General features: G+C 35.6%; 1 protein-coding gene across 1 annotated transcript in view; it reads left to right on the forward strand.

The window, feature by feature from the left end:
* The window catches only part of ABCA12 (ATP binding cassette subfamily A member 12), a 221,857-nt gene that overhangs the window by 130,824 nt on the left and 70,551 nt on the right, over window positions 1-20,482 (forward strand). Inside the window, exons 15-23 of the mRNA XM_017893499.1 lie at window positions 2,403-2,576; window positions 5,904-6,068; window positions 6,392-6,602; window positions 7,573-7,712; window positions 10,193-10,312; window positions 13,752-13,842; window positions 16,298-16,477; window positions 17,007-17,322; window positions 20,268-20,382. Coding sequence (XP_017748988.1) covers window positions 2,403-2,576; window positions 5,904-6,068; window positions 6,392-6,602; window positions 7,573-7,712; window positions 10,193-10,312; window positions 13,752-13,842; window positions 16,298-16,477; window positions 17,007-17,322; window positions 20,268-20,382 — 1,512 coding nt within the window. The remainder of the gene's footprint in view (window positions 1-2,402; window positions 2,577-5,903; window positions 6,069-6,391; window positions 6,603-7,572; window positions 7,713-10,192; window positions 10,313-13,751; window positions 13,843-16,297; window positions 16,478-17,006; window positions 17,323-20,267; window positions 20,383-20,482) is intronic.

The raw sequence follows: 20,482 nt of genomic DNA on the forward strand, positions 1-20,482 counted from the left end.
TTAAGTTCTTTGTAGATTCTGGATATTAGCAGCCTTTGCTCAGATGACTAAGATGGCAAAAATTTTCTGCCATTCTGTAAGGTTGCTGTTTCACTCTGACAGTAGTTTCTTTTCGCTGTGCAGAAGCTCTTTAGTTTAATTAGATACATTTGTACAATTTTGGGCTTTTGTTGCCATTAGCTTTTGTGTTTAGACGTGAAGTCCTTGCCCATGCGCTATGTCCCTGAATGGTATTGTCTAGTTTTCTTCTAGGGTTTAATGGTGTTTAGGTCTAACATTTAAAGTCTCTAGTCATCTTGAATTAATTTTTGTATAGTGTGAAGGAAGGACCAGTTTCAGCTTTCCTACATGTGGTAGCCAGTTTTCCCAGGCACGCTTTATTAAAATAGGGAATCCTTTCCCCATTTCGTATTTTTGTCAATGTTTGTCAAAGATGCAGATGGTTATAAGATGTGTGGTATTATTTCTGAGGGCTCTGTTCTGTTCCATTGGTCTATATCTCTGTTTTGTTTAGCAGTACCATGCTGTTTTGGTTACTGTAGCCCTGTAAGTATAGTTTAAAGGATGCAGGTAGCGTGATGCTGGAGGCCTAATTCTTAAGTACAAGAATAGATGAAAAATTCTGAAGCAAGAAATATTATCACTATGTGTCCCTTTTTTCTATATTTTCCTTCTCCTTTCCCATGCCCCTTTGTTCTTTCCTTTTCCTTACCCCCAGATGGCTTCCTTAATCAATGGATGCCATCACTAAAGAATTATATTCACTGTTGCAATCACATTGTCTGAGGTGAATTTGTACCTACTCAAATGCTATCAAAGTCAAACTTAAGTAACCTAATTGGGGAAAAATATGTGGAGAGTACTTACTACTGCTTACAATTAAAATAAAAAGGATACTCATTTTACTTTTAAAAGTCCCACAGCAAGACATAGCATATACAATAGATGTGGTCAAGGGAACTAAGGCTAAGTTTGTGGTTGTAGTAAACATTTTTTGATGTGAAAATGAATAATGTCATTTCTTCATATTTTGGTAATAGGATTTTCCCCTCAAAATGTCTTATCTTTTATTCTTTTTCCAAGTCAATTGTCTGGAAGTGTCATGGAAATTTTCCAAAAGAGCTGAAGAGCTTAAGGCCTCATCCATTCAAACCTTATGTGTGACACAGTGTGTCATTTCTAAGCACAGCCCAGTTATTTTCCAATGTTGGATAAAGTTTCTAAAAAGCCTTTAAGATTCCTCTTAAAAAATGTTGCAGCTATCTCCTGTCATTTTAATTGGTTCCCCCATACAAAAATTAAAACAGCTTTGCCTTTACTGTACTAGTAAATAATATTCATTGATCTTTTCCCTTTAATCTTACCTTTTGATTATTTGATCCTAAGATATAATTTCAGCAATCACGTTTTTGGCTTCTATAGAGCAGGTTCATTTTAGTAAATAAAACATGTAAATGGAGAGTGTACATTCTTATTACTTACAAGAGGAAAGAGTGAAAAGTTCCTACGGCCTTGAATGTTATACCCTTTTCTCTTTTTTTCAACTTGGTGGCAATGAAGATGATATCTTATTTTGCGCAGTCATACCTCACTATCTACAGGAGCATTACTGTTCAAGATGGGTGATTCACATGATTATATGGTCTGGAGCTCTTTTTCTTTGCTTTACATCTCTGGACCCACAGAGTGTATTGCCTAAGATTATAACTTTGAATGATTACAAAAATTAAGTGCAATTTGAATTTATTAAGAGTAAGATTTTATAGGGAGCAAAGTCTTAAACTAATGTTTTCCCCAAACTTACTCCAAATCACTTACCTTTCTTGGTACCATCATTCACCCAGCTGTTCAGGCAAGAAATCTGGGAGTCATCCTGAATGTCTCCCTGTCTCTTTTTTCCCATCTTCTTTCTTTTATTTTTGAGGCAGAGCCTCACCCTGTCTCCCAGGCTGGAGTGCAATGGCGCAGTCTTAGCTCACTGCAACCTCCACCTCCACGGTTCAAGCGATTCTCCTGCCTCAGCCTCCTGAGTAGCTGGGATTACAGGTGCCCGCCACCACGCCCGGCTAATTTATTCTATCTTTAGTAGAGATGGGGTTTCACCATGTTGGCCAGGCTGGTCTCGAACTCCTGACCTCGTGATCCACCCACCTTGGCTTCCCAAAGTGCTGGGATTACAGGTGTGAGTCACCTCGCCCGACCTCCCATCTTATTTCTTAAGTGAACCATTAATTATCTATCGTTTTATTAATAGTAATTATTGCTTTAGATTAAAAGTTGTTTGATTCTTGAGGACTTTTTGTCATAGTTTAAAATTTAGAGTATACAAAAAAACCTCATAAAATGAACAGTTGACTCTCGAATGATTCACAGCTGAAATACTTTTCTTCCTCCACTTGCAGATTATTTCTCAGGTGTTCTGGCTGCATTCCTGTGATACTAATATTACCAATCTCAAACTGGAAGACGCAATGAAGGAATTTTGCAACCTGTCTCTTTCAGAGAGATCCTGGCAGTCTTACCTCATCGGACTCACTCTTCTGCACTACTTAAACGTTTACAACTTCACATACAAGGCAAGTTGCTATTGGTTAAATATGTTTATATTCATGATTTATATAAAACTATTTAATTACACATGTATGTTCTCTGATAGTATGAAGGATGAGATCCATTTTTTCAGCTTTTGGAATTGCTGCATTATTTTAAAGCTAAATGCAATCTTAGAGATCACTTATTGCAATTTTCCATGTTTTATAGATGTGGAAACTAATATATTGCCTTACTAATTCTCGGTTTGTGTATCAGAGACCAATAATTAAATTTAATACGTACTGTTACTGTGAAATACAAATGTTGTATTTCAAAAATGTAAAATGCAAATGTTGCAATTACTTCTTTTTAACAATGAACAGACATGAAGTTGGTAGGGTTAAAAAATTAGTAAAAAGTGTTTTCTTAATTAAAAATGGCATTCTAAAAAAATGTCATGTTTCCTTTATCAACTTAGATAGAGGCTACCATTACCTACCCTGAAGGAAAAACAAATGGTCGTTCTTAGAGCTTAGTAAAATGAGCATTGACTTCATCTTGCAATATGCAGATGCTCTATGAGTACTGATTTACTAAATAACTGAAAGAAAAATATGAACATAGGAAAATTAAGCACCTATGTTCACCCAAATTTAACCTGGGTCAAAATATTTACATGTTTTAAAACACTGAAGAATTGTCCTTCTCTGTAGTAAACACAACTGAAAGGAAATAGCCGACATATTTTTGAGACATAGCCAAAGGGATAAAAAATATTTTGGACTAGTTATAAGTAATCCTGTTCTGAATTACTATCATCTCACACCTGTATTTCTGCAGTGGTCTCCTAACCATATCCCTTGCTTCCACACCTACCCTCTACCCCCATCCCTACCACCTTGCAAGCAGCCTGCGTGATCCTTTTAAAACTTAAAGTCTCATTATATCACCCTTCTGCTCAAAACTTTCCAGTGGATCTCCATTTGATTTAAGTAAACTCCCAAATTTTACAAGGGCCTCATGATCTGCACAATGATTCCTCATCACTAAAATCTCATTACCTACTTGTCTACTTTCTGGACCCTGGCTGTGTGGCACAACTCCAGAGACAACCTTTCACATGATTTGCAAGGCTATTTTTTTGTTTGTTTGTTTTTTTGCCTTTGCTTAACATGGATGTTCTCAGTAAGGTCTACTCTGACCACACTATTTAAAATGCAACCAATGCTACCTACGGCACTCTCAAATCCCCTTTTCCTATTCTGGTTTCTGTTTTACTTCCAGCCAACTATATCTTTCATTACATTTTCATTTTTAAACTTTTTTTTTTGAGACAGAGTCTCTCTGTCACCCAGACTGGAGTGCAGTGGTGTCATCTTGGCTCACTGCAGCCTCCGCCTCCTGGGTTCAGGCAATTCTTGTGCCTCAGTCTCCTGAGTAGCTGGGATTACAGATGTGTGCTACCACACCCGGCTAATTTTTGCATTTTTAGTAGGGACGGGATTGTACCATGTTGGCCAGGCTGGTCTTGATCTCCTGACCTCAAGTGATCCTCCCACCTTGGCCTCTCAAAGTGCTGGGATTACAGGCATGAGTCACCGTGCTTGGCCCATTTTAAAAACGTGTGTGCTGTCTGCCCCCACTAGTATGTTCGTTCCACAGGGGCTTCTTTGTTCACTGAAATATTTTAAATGCAAAGAACAGTGCCTGGCCTGTAGGGAAATGCAGCAAATACCCATTAACTCAACCAATGGTTATTTTACATAAACTATAACCTACAATACATATGACATGAAATTATTATTATTACTCCACCTAAAATTTTAACTCTAATTTTATAATGCCTCCACAGAGCAGATATCAAACTAAATATTTGCTGTTGAGTCTAGCCATTAAACATGGGCATGCCAATTTATTTCACATTAGTGTGGGACAGCCTAGAATTTTGGCAGAACTGCAGTAGAAAATAGAAACCAAGGTTGGTTCTAATTTTCAAAATATGTTTGGAATTAGGAGCTCTGCTATTGAGGTAACCATATCTTCATGACTGAGAGCTGTGCAGTGTGGGAGATATGGACACAAAGCTACCTCCCCAGCTGAATCTTGTGCTCATAATCTTGGTCTTTGACTTCCTTGGAAATATCAGGAGTTTTCTCTCCTCATGGACCTCAGACAGCTTTGCCCCTCTGCCTATGCCCTTCCTCTTGTTGTTCTTTCAATGGTATGTTCTTTCTCATTCTTTGAGATTTTGCTTTGGAAGGTCTCCTTTGATTTCCTAGCTAAACACTCCCTACCTTCTCATATGCTCCAGCCTTTGGTTCATTGGCTTGTTTGATATCTGTTCCTCCTAATAGATCAAAGTTCCCTGAGTACTGAGATGGTGCCAGCTTGACCACCACTGCATAGCCATCACCTCACCCAGTGCTGGGAACACAGCAGGCACTCAATTCATGTTTCTGAATAAATGAAATAAGAGGATACAAAAATTACATTAAAATTTTAAAACATTTTCAGTGTTTCTTCCTGTAGCACGTAAGCATTATGGGATTAAAACGACTTAGCCTGATAAATCATATAAGCCTTTTGACAGTTTTATTTTAATTTTAGGTGCATATTATATTATTTTTGAGCAATAGTATACATGAAGAAATATGTAATTGACATTTGCCTTTATGACTTATAAAATCATCTATTTTTGCAACTTTATTGAGGCATTATTTATATACCATAAAATCACTGATTTTAAGTGATTAACTCAATGATTTTTTTTTTAGTAAATATACAGAATTGTGCAACTATTACCACAATCTACTTTTAGGACATTTCCATTACCTCCAAAAGAAACCTCATGTCTATTTGCAGTTACCTCTCATTTCAATCTCTAGCCCAGGCAACTTCTAATCTATTTTCTGTTTCTGTAGATTTGCCTTTTTAAAAAGATATTACATATAAATTGAATCATGAAATATGTGGTCTTTTTGCCTGGATTCATTCACTTAATATAATTTGTTTTTAGTTTCATACATGTTGTGTATGTATCAGTATTTCATTTCCTTTCATTGCCAAATAGTATTCCATCTTAAGAATATATACTTTGTCCACTCACCTGGATTGTTTTCCCTTTTTGGCTATCGTAAATAATGCTGCTATAAACATTCACATACAAACCTTTGTGCGGACATGTTTTCACTTCTCTTAGATAAACGCCCAGGAATGGAATTGTCAGGTTGAGTGGTAAATTTACATTTAACTGTTTAATACACTTCAAAAATGTTTTCCAAAGTGGCTGTACCTTCCTACAACCTTACCAACAACGCATGAGGGTTCCATTTTTCCACATAAAGCAATTATTTTTATTCTGTTTATGTTAGGTGTTTTTCCCGAGGAAAGATCAAAAGCCAGTAGAAAAGATGATGGAGCTCTTCATAAGACTAAGAGAGATTCTCAATCAGATGGCCTCTGGCACACATCCGCTGCTAGACAAAATGAGATCCCTGAAACAAATGCATCTGCCCAGAAGTGTTCCATTAACACAGGTAGAAAAGTCACCCAGTAATGTTCTTGTTGAAAAATGCCTTCTGTCATACTGAGTAGTTATAATACATTCAGCTTCAATTGTAGTACATTGGAAAAAAAAAAAAAAAACCACCTACAAGAAAACTCTTCTACCTAGCAAAAATTTTTGCCACTTTTATTAGTGAAGTTTATTGTTCTTCATTTACATTTGGGATACACGTATAAAAGGAATTATGGAAACTGTAAGGATACTCTAAGTATTATCAGGTTCTCTTTCTCTGTTGTTTCAAATAGCATCTAAAGCTCACATAGTGTCAGTAAATCGTGGATTTTTGTCTCACAGGTGATGTACAGAAACAACCGAATGAACACACCCCAAGGATCATTTAGCACCATCTCCCAAGCATTATGTTCCCAAGGAATTACCACTGAATATTTAACTGCCATGCTGCCCTCTTCCCAGAGGCCAAAAGGCAACCACACCAAGGATTTTTTGACTTATAAATTAAGTAAAGAGCAAATTGCTTCAAAATATGGAATTCCCATAAAAACCAGTGAGTATACTTTAAAATAAGCATGGCAATTGTTCTTAATGACAATAAGAATATTGTCTATTCTGTCTTAGTTTTGTATGATAAATGAAGTATTAATTTTCCCCAAGAATAAAAATAGAAAATAAGTATAAAGCACTTACCACATGTCAAGAATGTCATATACATTAACTAATCTTAGTACAGGGAAATGAAGTACAAGGAGGGTAAGTAACATGGCCAGTTTCGCTCAGCTTGGAAGTGCCTGAGCTGTCATTTGAACCCAGGTACTCTGCTACAAAGACTGTCATCTTAACTACAATACTACACTTAGATTTTGTCAGTCAACACTGAGCCTTCTAGACAATATAAAAACTTGCCTTAAATCTGTTTGGGTTGATATTTTTTCCCTAACTTTCTAGAATTAGAATTTTTATCACACATGGTAGAGTTGCATGACTGCAGCAGAACCATAAATGTTTAGTGGCACATCAAAACCATTTACTTGATCTATAAACTTGGAGATGCAAAATGTGATGAGTGAGCTCATTCAAATAATATATGAGTGTCTAGTATAGCAATTGGATTCATTTATTCATCTTTTTATTCATTCACCAAACATTTATTGAACAGCTCTTACGTGTCTGGTACTATCCCAGTGGTTGGTTTTGTGTATTTTTTTTTAAAAAGTAAGTGCTGGTGAAATGGATCTGTTAGGCATTCTGAAATGTGGCTTTCACGTTTTCTATCTCCTCTTGGCAAAATGCCGTCACTTATTCTGGGCTTGCTTATTGGGTTAAACTCTCTCACCTAAAAAAGATTTGTTACTATGCTCTCTTACTTTGACACCAGATGCCTCACATCTGTTAATAATATAGGAAGTACTAGGGCGTGTATGTTTGTGTGTGATAAGAATAATCTGTGTCAATTTGCTTTGAGGAAATAGATTTGAAGTACATCTATTAAATGGTTTTATTTCACTTTTTTCTTCCAGCGTCATTTTGCTTCTCCCTTTATAAAGACATCATTAACATGCCTGCTGGACCTGTGATTTGGGCTTTCTTGAAACCTATGTTGTTGGGAAGAATTTTGTATGCACCGTATAACCCAGTCACAAAGGCAATAATGGAAAAGGTTTGACCATTATAACTCAGTTTCTATTTTGAGTATTAAGATTTTTTTAAGTAGTCAACTTCCAAATTTACTTTAGCTGACTCATTTCTTTATATCTTACCCACTATTACTATTATCCTTGGCTTTCTGAAACTGTTAGTAAAATTCTCAACTTCTGCCCTGGATATGTGCAAGCAGTATAGATTGGGTGGGAGCCCTTTGAAGAGATATGAACCATGTTAACATTTGAGAATGAGGTTAGTTGAAGCAAGACCTCAGATTTTCCATTTATCTCAAAAGCAGAAAAGTTCTCTACAACTGGTGTCTAACTTTCAAAGTATGTAAAATTATCGTTCTAGAAAAGTAATATTGAGCATTATATAACTAGTTGGAACAAAACAATCCCTGAAGTATAGATTCTTGGCCTCATATTTAGTTGTACAATTTAGTTGTACAATTTAACGTCTCATTTATATAGAAGATAGATGTCGAATAAGATAACATTATTAACTATACTTACCATTTACTTCATTTAACCATAATAGTATTTCCCTCTCACTCTAAAGTTGGCTTTAATTATTTGAATTATAAACTTAGTACTTTTAAAATGACAGAGCTAAAGTAAAAGAAAAATCTGTTTCACCATTCCTTGGCCATTAAACTATAATTGTATGAACATAACATTATATTTATATTCTACAGAATAGTGGACAGAGATATTATCAAAGAACATTCAAGTTGATCTCTGTCCATTTTCATAAAAATTGTGATTTAATACCTTATTTGCTCTACAGATTATATATTCCTATGTAGTTTTGCATAAATTAAGTTACATATGAATTTTGTTTTTCAATTTAAATGAACATTTATTTGTTGATTTTTTTTTAAAACTTTTAAGTTCAGGGGTACAAGTGCAGGTTTGTTACACAGGTAAACTTCTGTCATGGGGGTTTGCTGTATAGATTATTTTATCACCCAGGTATTAAGCCTAGTACTCATTAGTTATTTTTCCTGATCCTTTTCCTCCTCCCATCCTCCCTGCTTCTGTTCCCTGCTCTGTGTCCATGTGTTCTCATCATTTAACTCCTGCTTATAAGTGAGAACATGTGATTTTTGGTTTTCTACTCCTGTGTTGGTTTGCTAAGGATAATGGCCTCCAGCTCCATCCCTGTCTCTGCAAACGGCATGCTCTCATTCGTTTTTATGGCTGTGTGGTATTCCATGGTGTACATGTACCACATTTTCTTTATCTAGTCTATCATTGATAGGGATATAGGTTGATTCAGTGTCTTTGCTATTGTGAATAGTGTTGCAATGAACATATGCATGCATGTATCTTTATAATAGAATGACCAATATTCCCTTGAATATATACTCGGTAATGGGATTGCTGAGCCAAATGGTATTTCTGTCTTTAGGTCTTTGAGGAATTGCTACACTGTCTTCCACAATGGCTGAACTAATTTACACTTCCACCAACAGTGTATAAGTGTTCTTTTTCTCCACAACCTCACCAGCATATGAGCTTATGTTTTAAGTGTGGTCTTTTTTTCCCCCTTTTGTACTTGGTTCTCACCTCCCTTTTCCTCTTATCTTGATCTTATTCTTCCTTTCATATAAACTAATGTATGTTAGCATTCATATATGCATCTTCCTATAATTTATTCTATTACTCCAATCCTTTATAGATTATTATACCACGTATATTCATATACGGAGTCCTTTGAGGTCATTGCATTATTAAAATGATACTACATTTTAATCCTTTTCTATATATAGTTTTTCTCATACAAGAATACACTGTGGAAATTTTTCCAACTCAATAGGTATAATTTAATGCATTCTTTTTAAAGATTGCAATTTTTTTTAATAACACTGAATTTACTCATCCAATCATCAGGTGTTGGGCATTAATTTTGTTTCCAATGTTGTGTGTGTGTGTGTATGTGTTTCTTGCTAAAGTAAACAATGCGGCAACAAACATTTTTGTGTATATAGTTTTATGTAGCAGTATTTTTATTTCAATAAGATGAATGTTCAGAATTGAGGGGCTGAAGGATATTATATTTTATTTTAATAGCTATTGTCAAATTGCTTTCCAAAAACCTCTAACATATCTATTCTCAGCAGCAATACATGAGAATATCCTTCTGCTATCCTTGAACTAGGACGTTTCTTTAGTAGTAAAGTTAAGTGTATCGTTGGTAAAAATGAAAAACTGGTAAGAACTCCAGAAGTCATGCTTTCATTTTGGCTGTAAACTCACTCTGGATGTGAATCAAACCCTAAATTATGGAGAATTTTTATAAATGAACTTGACCCTATAAAAGCTGTCATTTGAAACTTTTGACCATGTGGGAAATTTCTGGCAAATTTTTGTACTAACTTCATGTTTTAGAACTGTCTTTTGAAGTTATGTAACAAAACAACCTTAAGATACCTTGTTGAAATATAGACAAAATACTAATGGATCTCACCTCTTTTATTTCTTTGTCATTAAGTCCAACGTAACTCTGAGACAGCTGGCGGAATTAAGAGAAAAATCTCAAGAGTGGATGGATAAGTCGCCACTTTTCATGAATTCCTTCCATCTGTTAAACCAGGCAATTCCAATGCTCCAGGTATGAGATGGTTCTGTCATTCAACTTAGTAGGAATTTGAATTCTTTGAGATTTTAATTGCCTTCATTCTGTGAATGGGCAGAGAGTAATTTTCCATATTCAACAGATTAAGTTGCCTCTCTTCCAGAGAGAAGGTCTGAGACAGGGTAACTACCACTCACGTTCATAATTGGCTAACTTCACCTCTGGTACTGCAGCTCCTCTGTAATTCAGAGAAGACATCTTACAAGTTGATCTAGAGACATAACTAGTGATGTAAATCAGGATTTCAAAAGTAAAATGCTATAAAAAATGCTTGGTATTGATTTCTCTGCTTTAAATTACTCTCCTTTGCTATCTTAACTAGAATTTCTAAAATACCAATAGGCTAGAGAACATTAAACTTGGGGAATTCCATGGTAGAAATTTATGACACATGTGTTAATAAATTCCAAATTCAGTTTAACATGTTATATACAGGTGTTCTCATTAAAGTATTTATCTGAATTTACGTTTAAGGCCACATAAGGAAGCAAAAGTTATCATTGGAAAAAGTGCTCTAGGCCAGGTGTGGTGGCTCACGCCTGTAATCCCAGCACTTTGGGAGGCTGAGAAGGGTGGATCACCTGAGGTTGGGAGTTCAAGACCAGCCTGACCAACCTGGAGAAACCCCATCTCTACTAAAAATACAAAATTAGTCGGATGTGGTGGCGGGCACCTGTAATCCAAATTACTCGGGAGGCTGAGGCAGAAGAATCTCTTGAACCTAGGAGGTTGAGGTTACAATGAGCTGAGATTGCATCACTGCATTCCAGCCTGGGGAACAAGAGCAAAACTCTTTCTCAAAACAAACAAACAAACAAACAAACAAACAAACAAACAAACAACAAGGCAGGAATTTCTGAAGATGATGCAAATAATGTGGGGAAATGTTCCAATCACAGAGCTATTGACAACTGAAGATGGAGCGGCGGAATTAGCCCAGTAATCAGTTGGAGAAAAGAAAATTGGCAGGAATGGTGACAACCTAGGAGCTTCAAGAGAATGGTTTACATATCAAAGAGAGGCCCTTGGAAGATTAATGGAGCCCTAAAATATTTTTGGGAAAATAATGCCCTTTTTTATGATCATGCTTAGGAAGTTAAGCTTAGAATGAAGGATATTATATGATATGAGATGGTCAGAAAAGTTACACCCCAAAGGTGCTTTTATTCAGTCTTTGTTTTGACTAACAATTAATGCACAGTTATAGTTATAACCCAAATTTTATCATAAAGGGTTAAATAAATTTCTACAATATTTAATATATTTAATAAATATAAACTCTTCATCAAATGTCTTCCCCCCAATTTCCTATTAATTTTTGATTCGAATTCTAAGCATGCTCATTTTAAGTGGTCTTTTCTAGTGAGTCTCAGATAATGAAGGCTACTTAGATAGTACTTCATGACAAATATATTTTCCTAAACAATACATTGCTATTTTCTCCTAACTTTTTTTTCCATGAGGAGAAAAAAAAAAGCCACAAATTATTTTGTTAAGAAAAGTTTTGTCAGCTAACGTGGTAAATTAACAGGACATGTTCTATACATAATGGTTTTAAAGTACAGTGATTTGCTAGAATCTCTGGGATTGTGTTCATAAAGGGATCATCATTTAATGGAAGGATCTTGATTCTGTCCAGAACAAAATAAATTCTTTTCAATTATTAAGGAAAAATGTAATATTATAAATATGCACAGAATTTGAAATTTTAAACTTCTGGCACAAGAACTGGCTTTGCCACTGTGAACCCTTAGGTGAATGACTTAAAGTACGTGAACTGCAGTTTATGGATCTCTAAAATTAGTATATTGGTAATGACAGACTTGTGAAGATCACATATGTGGAGGCATTCGGTGTTTTGGTATTTTTCAAATTTTTATACATTTATGTGATACAAGTGCATTTTGCTACATGCATGGATTAGTATTGATCAAATCAGAGTTTTTAGCATATCCATCACCCAAATAATATACATTGTACCTATTATTAGATATCATATGATTGATTGTTAAAGGAGTTATGGGAGAATTGAAATAGGGTTTAATGGATTGTCTCCAGATTGCAACTAACACAGTACTTTATTTGTTAGTAATGCTCTGATACAGATTTTCCAAGAAGCAGAAGCTAATTCCTGATAAACAGACCTTAAAGGACTGTTATCACAGCATGTAGCTGCATGGTAGCTAGCCATCAGTCAACATGCCACCAACTGCTCTTAGAACCCTCAGTAGCTATGGATTTAGCAAACTAATTCTATTATATATGTGCTCGACTAGTACGTTATTCTTAATCATTCATCCCCATGACAATAATACAAAAGACACTAGTAAGAAGGACACGAGAATACGTTGTACCAAACTGGGCTCTAAAAGGACAATCAAGCCTCGTTTACATAAAAACCAGGCCATGAATTTACACATAGGATGAAAAAACATTTCTTTAATTGAGTTGACTTCTCTCCTTCATTTTTTCCCTTAGCCCTTATTAATTGTGTGTCCTTAGGAGAATTTACATAGCTTCTTTAGCCCTAGCTTTGTCATCTATTACTTAGAGGTGATAATAGCACTTACCTGAAAATGTTGTTGTAAACAAAGTGAGAAAGTCAAGTTAAACTCTGTAAGATGATGCCCAGCACATGGTATTATAAGAGCTCAACAGATTTTAGCTAATAGCACTCCTAGAGTGGTAGAAGTTATGTCTTCTAATTTGGCAAATAGCTAGAAAGGCCTTTATATTTTAAAGCAATTAGGTTTTTCTTTTAATTTTTCAGTCTTTCCATTGATAGAATTTAAAGTTTTATCATCAATGTATTCTTTCATATTCACATAGTTGCACTTATGACAGTTCAAAAATAATACAGTAATCGAAATGGACTATTCTGATGTGATGAGCCATTCTTACCTACTTCACTGAAAGGTTACCCGAAACTGGAAAAGGTACTTGCTGAAGGCTTTGGGCTAGGAAGTAGTAGAACTTGAATACAAATCAGTTGTGATGTCAGATTCCAAGGAGACATCATGATTTTTGAGAGTTGTTTGTGTTTCAAGTGAACAAAGTTCAACTATGAATCACAACATTGTGTATAGAATACGGTAAAAAGGAATAATATACCTACGAGGAAAAATTCTGTTAAATTGAATATAATTTTCTAATGTTGATAATTGTAGTCACATCTGGCCACTGTGCATGCTGACCAGTTTGTATCTATGGACAAGCAACAGCCCAGCCTGTCAAGTCATTACCAACCCCCAATCTTCTCTTTTCTTCTCAAGGATTTCTCTGTGAGCCTTTGCAAGACAGTGCATTGATCATGCCCAGTTCTGGTTACTGCATTTCACTGTGGTGGTTATTAGAGAGACAATGTCAAACATGATTTTTCTTGTATTGAAACTGATTTTTAATTATTATTTGTTAGAATACTCTAAGGAACCCTTTTGTGCAAGTTTTCATAAAATTCTCCGTGGGACTTGATGCTGTTGAACTATTGAAACAGATAGATGAACTCGGTGAGTCCAAATTCACAAAGCTTTTGTTCATGAGTCATGTCGGAAATATAAACAACATTGTTCCATATGATAACATTTTCCCCCTTTTCTTCTGTATTTAGTGTCTAGCTAGTTATTCAAAGAAAAATGAGACACTGGATATATCCCCCCATCTTCTTCCCAGTTAGTTGTACAATTACAAGTAGTCATGATTATTTACAAGCTCAGTGTCTGTAGTTAGTTTCAATAATTATAATGCAGGTAAGGCGTGGTGGCTCACACCTATAATCCCAGTACTTTGGGAGGCAGACACGGGCAGATCACTTGAAGTCAGGAGTTCGAGACCAGCCTGGCCAACATGGTGAAGCCCTATCTCTACTAAAAATACAAAAATTAGCTGGGCATGGTGGCACATGCCTGTAATCCCAGCTGCTTGAGAGGCTGAGGCAGGAGAATTGCTTGAACCCGGGGGGCGGAGGTTGCAGTGAGCCGAGATCATGCCACTGCACTTCAGCCTGGGTGACAAGAGTAAAACCCTGTCTCAAAAAAAAAAAAAATGTTCTTATGTAATATAAATGCAGTTTTTTTTCTTCAATCATGGGTAGGTTATTAGAAGTAAGGGAGCACTGTTATTTTAGTGACTTGATGAAAGGCAAGTCCTTAAGGACAAGGGAAACTGAAATTATTTGTTTCTGGCTACATTTAACATTTTTATCTCCATTGTCCTCAGTATCACTTGACTAATCCAGAATGTAATTGGAAGAGATATAGAGTTAGCAAAAGCAAGAAAAACACAATGGGGAGACTCAAAAGAAAATAATCTGAAATCAGTATTCAAGGTTGGGTCCTCCTCACATGGTCATTTAAAAGGAAGAGCCTGCAGAAGATCAAAGGAAGCTGTCTAAACTTATGCATTCCCTCTGCCACTTCCCCACCTTCAACCTAAGGGATGCAAGACATCTAATTCAGGCTGTGTCTGATTCACTGTTGCTATGCAACCATGGGTATGAGAAACAGATTGAGAGCATCAGAATTTGGCAGTAGCAGAGCAAGTGCCCCTCCTCCTCCCTGGCACTGCTGGGACGTATATGATTTAGGTTCTAAACCAGTGGGGAAGAATTATGCCTATATTTGTATTGCATATGATTGTACACATATTATGATAGTCAACCCAGCTAGATTAAATAAAGGTACTAGTGGATTTATTCTCTAAAAGTATCATTTGGGCAAGGAACTATTTGATTAACACATCAGGGCTAAACTAAAAAGTTCTTACATAAATTTTGTCATTTTTAACTTCTGAACTAGGAAGTGAGGCTTAGAATTTAAAATAAGATTAAAATGAATGTAGCATTGAGACTCTATGCTTGTATAATTACATATGTAACTTAGTATTGAAGAGATTATATAGTTTGAATTCGGGGGACACTGACCCTTTGAAGTGTTTTTATGATCCTATCTACCAGAATTTCTAAATAATTCTTTGGTGTTGTGTTGATTTCCAATGGCCGCTGGAGGCCACTGTTCAACCACAATTTACCCCTCCCCCACCAACATCTACATCAAGTAAAACATTTCACTTTAAATTCTAATGAGAAGTGCATTTAAGAAGTTGTCTTCTGTGAGAAATTTAGTCCTATTTTGGATGATGTAAGAGACATGTCTGGGTTCTGTGAGGAGGGATTTATGATATTCACAGCCTTCTCAGTATTCATGATGATCAAGTCAGTAAAAATTTAATTGGCCAAATGATTTGTTAACTTCCAATTTCATATTTACCCTTTGTCCCAGTTGATTTCCTCACAAAGAATCATAAAATTGAAGAGAAATTAAGTCCCCTTTATTCCAGAGTAATTACCTAAAATGAAATCTTGATCATTTTGTCAGATTAATACAGATATCAAAAGTAGTAACTCACATAAGATTTTAAGTCAAACAGTATTAGAAATTCACAACTATGTGGTATATATTTTCAGGTATCTTAAATGTTTCTATATCATAGCTTATGTAATAATATAGTTTATTTTTCCTATGTACTCTACATAGACTTTCCTTTGTTTCAATTTGTGCATTCACATTCCATGTACAAAGCAGGCATTTCTGTTTAGCTTATTCTAAACTCGCATCTCTGATTTATAGTTTTTTTGTCCTAAGTACATGTAGATAGATTTTAAAAAATTTGTTTGTCTTAGTTCTTTGTTAACTAAATTGTAACAAAATATATTTTTAAATTATCTTGTATCTTTTCTAGAACGTAGGTTTACTGTATTTGTAACTAGCTCGGATCCTCAATGAATATTTGCATAACGACCCATTTTCTTTGGTGTAGAATACTAGATATTTTTAGAGTAAATTCTGCAGCCTTTCGTTATTTATAATCTAGTTTAGTGTTTACAAAAAAATCAGTGTTTCATCTAATTACTACCAGAATCAAGACCATAATTTTTTTTTTGTCTCTTTTGCTTTGCCTCTTTAGACATTCTAAGGCTGAAATTAGAGAACAACATTGACATCATTGATCAGCTTAACACACTATCTTCCCTGACAGTAAATATTTCCTCTTGTGTATTATATGACCGTATTCAGGCAGCAAAAACCATAGAGGAAATGGAGAGAGAGGCTAAAAGGCTCTACAAAAGCAATGAACTCTTTGGAAGTAAGTGCTATTCTATTAGCGTTTGAGCTCTTTGTACTAAAATTGGCCAAATTCTTTCCTCACGTCTTTCATCCAGAACTCAGAAAACTAGTGTGGGGGTCATTAGGTCCTTTGATGTCCTTAGAAAAGAGAACCTTTCATGTAGGCAACCAACTGTAATTTCTAAGCATGTCTAATTTTGTTGGTGTACTTAAGATTGAAAAGGATTACATAGTTTGAGTGAAGTTGAGTCCATCCTCATAATCAGTCAAGATAATTTATCTAAAAGTGTTTTTATTGTAATAAGTGGCTTAGAGTGATGCATTTATTCTGTCTACTTAGTTGGTGATTATATTCTTAAACTCCAGCTTTGAATCTCTGAGGCTGACACCTCCAATTAACCATGTTTTCTGTAAATTAAGAGCCTGAACCTACTGTCACATTACTAACTCAATTGACTGTTTGGCTGTCCCCTCTGTGTACTCTCCAAACAATGAATAACGTCAACCATAAAATAACCTTTCTGCTGTTGTTGCCATTTTATTTTTAGGTGTTATTTTTAAGCTTCCTTCTAACAGAAGCTGGCACAGAGGCTATGACTCTGAAAATGTCTTTCTTCCTCCTGTCATAAAATATACCATCCGCATGAGTCTCAAGACCGCACAGACCACAAGAAGCCTAAGAACCAAGATTTGGGCCCCAGGGCCACACAATTCTCCATCACACAACCAGATCTATGGCAGGGCTTTTATTTATTTACAGGATAGTATTGAAAGAGCAATCATTGAATTGCAAACTGGAAGGAACTCCCAGGAAATAGCAGTCCAGGTTCAAGCAATTCCTTATCCCTGCTTCATGAAAGACAAGTAAGTGTGCACTTTCAGCCTTTTTAATGATCAACAACTTTTCTAAGAACTCACTTCAGTCCGTTCATTCAGATGAATGGAATTCTAGATGAAAGGAATAACATTCACCAAACCTTTGTAATATGCTTGTTTTGAAAAAGGGTTCACACTATACAGCATAGCTTCATCATAACTGCTCATCATTACCAAAACGATGGTAAAGTGTTTACCAAATGATCTATAATAACCCTTAGCTCTCCAAAAATTCTGGCCCTAAAATTGGAAGAATTGGACTTCAGACCTGAGTACACTGCTGCATGATTTTGATGTTACCCACTGTCTACTGGGCTTACCTCCCTCTAGTCAAATGAAAGGGATGAACAAGACCATCTTACAATCCCTTCCAACTCCCAAATTGGATTTTAAAATATCTGAGCACATGATAAATTTTAAGAAAACAAATTGAAAAAAGAAATCTTGAACACATTTTTATCAACTATTTGAGATAAATATTGTGCTGCCTGAGACTTTCATCTACTATCAGTTCATTTGCTAGGAATCCTCCATATCTAAAGTGGTTTTCCTCGATGAATAAAGAAGTAACAATAATGCTTTTAGACAATTCAATTTGAATGTTCAAGAAATCTGCCAGTTGGGTAGCACTGAATGCTTCCTTCACTCTGTAGATGGTTAAAAAATAAGTGGATTACGTTTTTCTAGTTCACCTTCCTATATAAAAGCTTGAGGCTGATTATTACTTTAAAGGAATTGAACATGCTACGCAACCCAGTTATTGCAGTTTATATACAATTCAAATGGTATTGGCTTTTTCTTTTCTCTTCTTTTTTCTTTCTTTCAATGCTTCTGTCTCCCTTGACTACTTCAAGAGTTATAAATGAGATGAGGTAATGTAACCCAGTGCAACAGTAGCATGAGGAAGCAGGTAAGGATTCCATCAAGTGGACTGTCAAGGTTAGCTGGCTGTTGTGGAGGCTGTTGTGGAGGGGACTTTGCTGCCTGAACTATGTGTGAACTGCAATGGCTTGCACAGATTATGAAGATCTATGGGGTCAATTAAGTTAAAATTCTTATCTAGTTACCTGCTCATTTGTTCCCCTTATAAATTTTGGTACCTAGGATGGTGGGTACCTGGATGTTTCTTTAAAGAATAAGTGCAGTCTGTATTCTTTATGGGAATATGTTCATAATGCCTTACACACATATAAACTGTTGCATATAAAATGATTTCACATATATTATTTCATTTGTTTCACCCAACAACCTCATAAGGTAAGTAGGAGCAGGAATTATTGTCCATATTTTCCAGATGAGAAAACTGAAATCCAGAAAGGCTAATTAACTTGCCCAAGATAATATAACTGGTACTATAGTGATCCTTCTGTTTATAAGACCAGCATTTCTGTTTTATACTAGACCAAACCTAAAATACACTATCACTTGGAAGAAACATTACAGGGGATTTGTTGCTAATGAATGAAGGCCTTTGCCTAGTTCTAAATCCAGAAATCACTTTAAGGCTGCACCAGAACCCAAACAAAATTCATTCAAGAAGTATTCTTTAAATGCCTACCCCATGCCATACAGTTTGCCAGGAAACAAACCAAAAAAAAAAAAAAAAAAAATGGAATATGGCCTCAACTCCCACTGCTCCCTCACCAAAAAACACTTCATCTCTCTGATAATGACACACTTCTGCATGCTAAAGTGACACTGAATTATAGTGATCTCATGCTTCATTAATATTTACATTTTTCTTGGAGTACTTGGAGGTAATTTTTTTAGCCTTGTAGATTAAAAAAGGAAATGGCCTTGGGACCTTTCTCCAAGTGAAAGCTTTAGTGGAGCCCAGCATATAAACAGAGCAACTTAGAATCTTTCATTGACATCTACTGCCTTTGCCTCCACGCAAATAAGGGTATCAATTGTCAGAACCATGACTACTAAGGTGTGGTCCCTGGACCAGCAGCATTAGTATCATCTGGGAAGTTGTTTAAAATGCAAATACATGGCCCCACCCAGATATAATAAATCAGAAGCTGGGGCCCAGCAACTTGTGTTTTAGTAATCTCTTTGGGTGCTCTGAGAACCACTCCAATCTAACTTTCAGGCATCATGGGCAGGACATTGAGGAACACATCTGGGGCTTGAGGATGTCTTCCAGTGATTCTCTAGTTTAGCACATCATCGAAATAGACATTTCTATACCATGTATAAAGCATCTTCCAGAGCATTACTTTGAGGAATCCAAGTTCTTTGTCTGCATTTTAAATCAAATGCTTTGGGCCGGGCACAGTGACTCATGCCTGTCATCCCAGCACTTTGGGAGGCCAAGGCAGGTGGATCACTTGAGGCCAGTAGTTTGAGACCAGTCTGGCCAGCATGGTGAAACCCCATATCTACTAAAAAATAAACAAACAAATAAACAAAAACAAATGAATGCTTTAGATTTTATTTCATTTTGGGAAATTTAGTTTCATGATAACTATGATCTTCCTAAGAGTAGATATAAATACAGTAATTTTGAAAGATATAGCTTTTAGTTAGGTAAACCAATCATCTCATTTTAAATTTGCCTTTTAGATAAGAATTTAGTTTAGACATAAAGGTTTTGAGCCTTGCAATTATATCTATATAGTAATTATTTTCCCAGACAGGACATACTCAAACACAATTTAAACAATGTGTCAATTTTATCTAATAATCCAGAGCTGTCTTTTTTCTTACTCTTGAAACATTACACTAAAAAAAAAAAAAAAAAAAACCACAGACCCATGGGTTAAATCAGCTTCATGCATCATAAATAATGGGGTAATACTTTCAATTTCAAAACAGGATCATAACTTCAATGTAAGAGAGAGTGAGTTCTTTATATATTATAGTCTCTGCAAGTGTGGCATTATTTTGGTCACTGAATTTTTCTTTCTTTCTTTTTTTTTGTTTTACAGCTTCCTAACCAGTGTCTCTTATTCTCTTCCAATCGTGCTTATGGTTGCCTGGGTTGTATTTATAGCTGCCTTTGTAAAAAAGCTTGTCTATGAGAAAGACCTCCGGCTTCATGAGGTATGTTGAAAATCACTTCTTGTTATGAGTAAGTCCTGTTCATAGAACAATTACTACGATTTTCATCATGCCTATATAAACTCAGAAAGCCTAACTTATC

This window comes from Rhinopithecus bieti, unplaced genomic scaffold, assembly GCF_001698545.2.
Source record: "Rhinopithecus bieti isolate Rb0 unplaced genomic scaffold, ASM169854v2 scaffold_23918, whole genome shotgun sequence".
NCBI classification, from domain to species: Eukaryota; Metazoa; Chordata; class Mammalia; order Primates; family Cercopithecidae; genus Rhinopithecus; species Rhinopithecus bieti.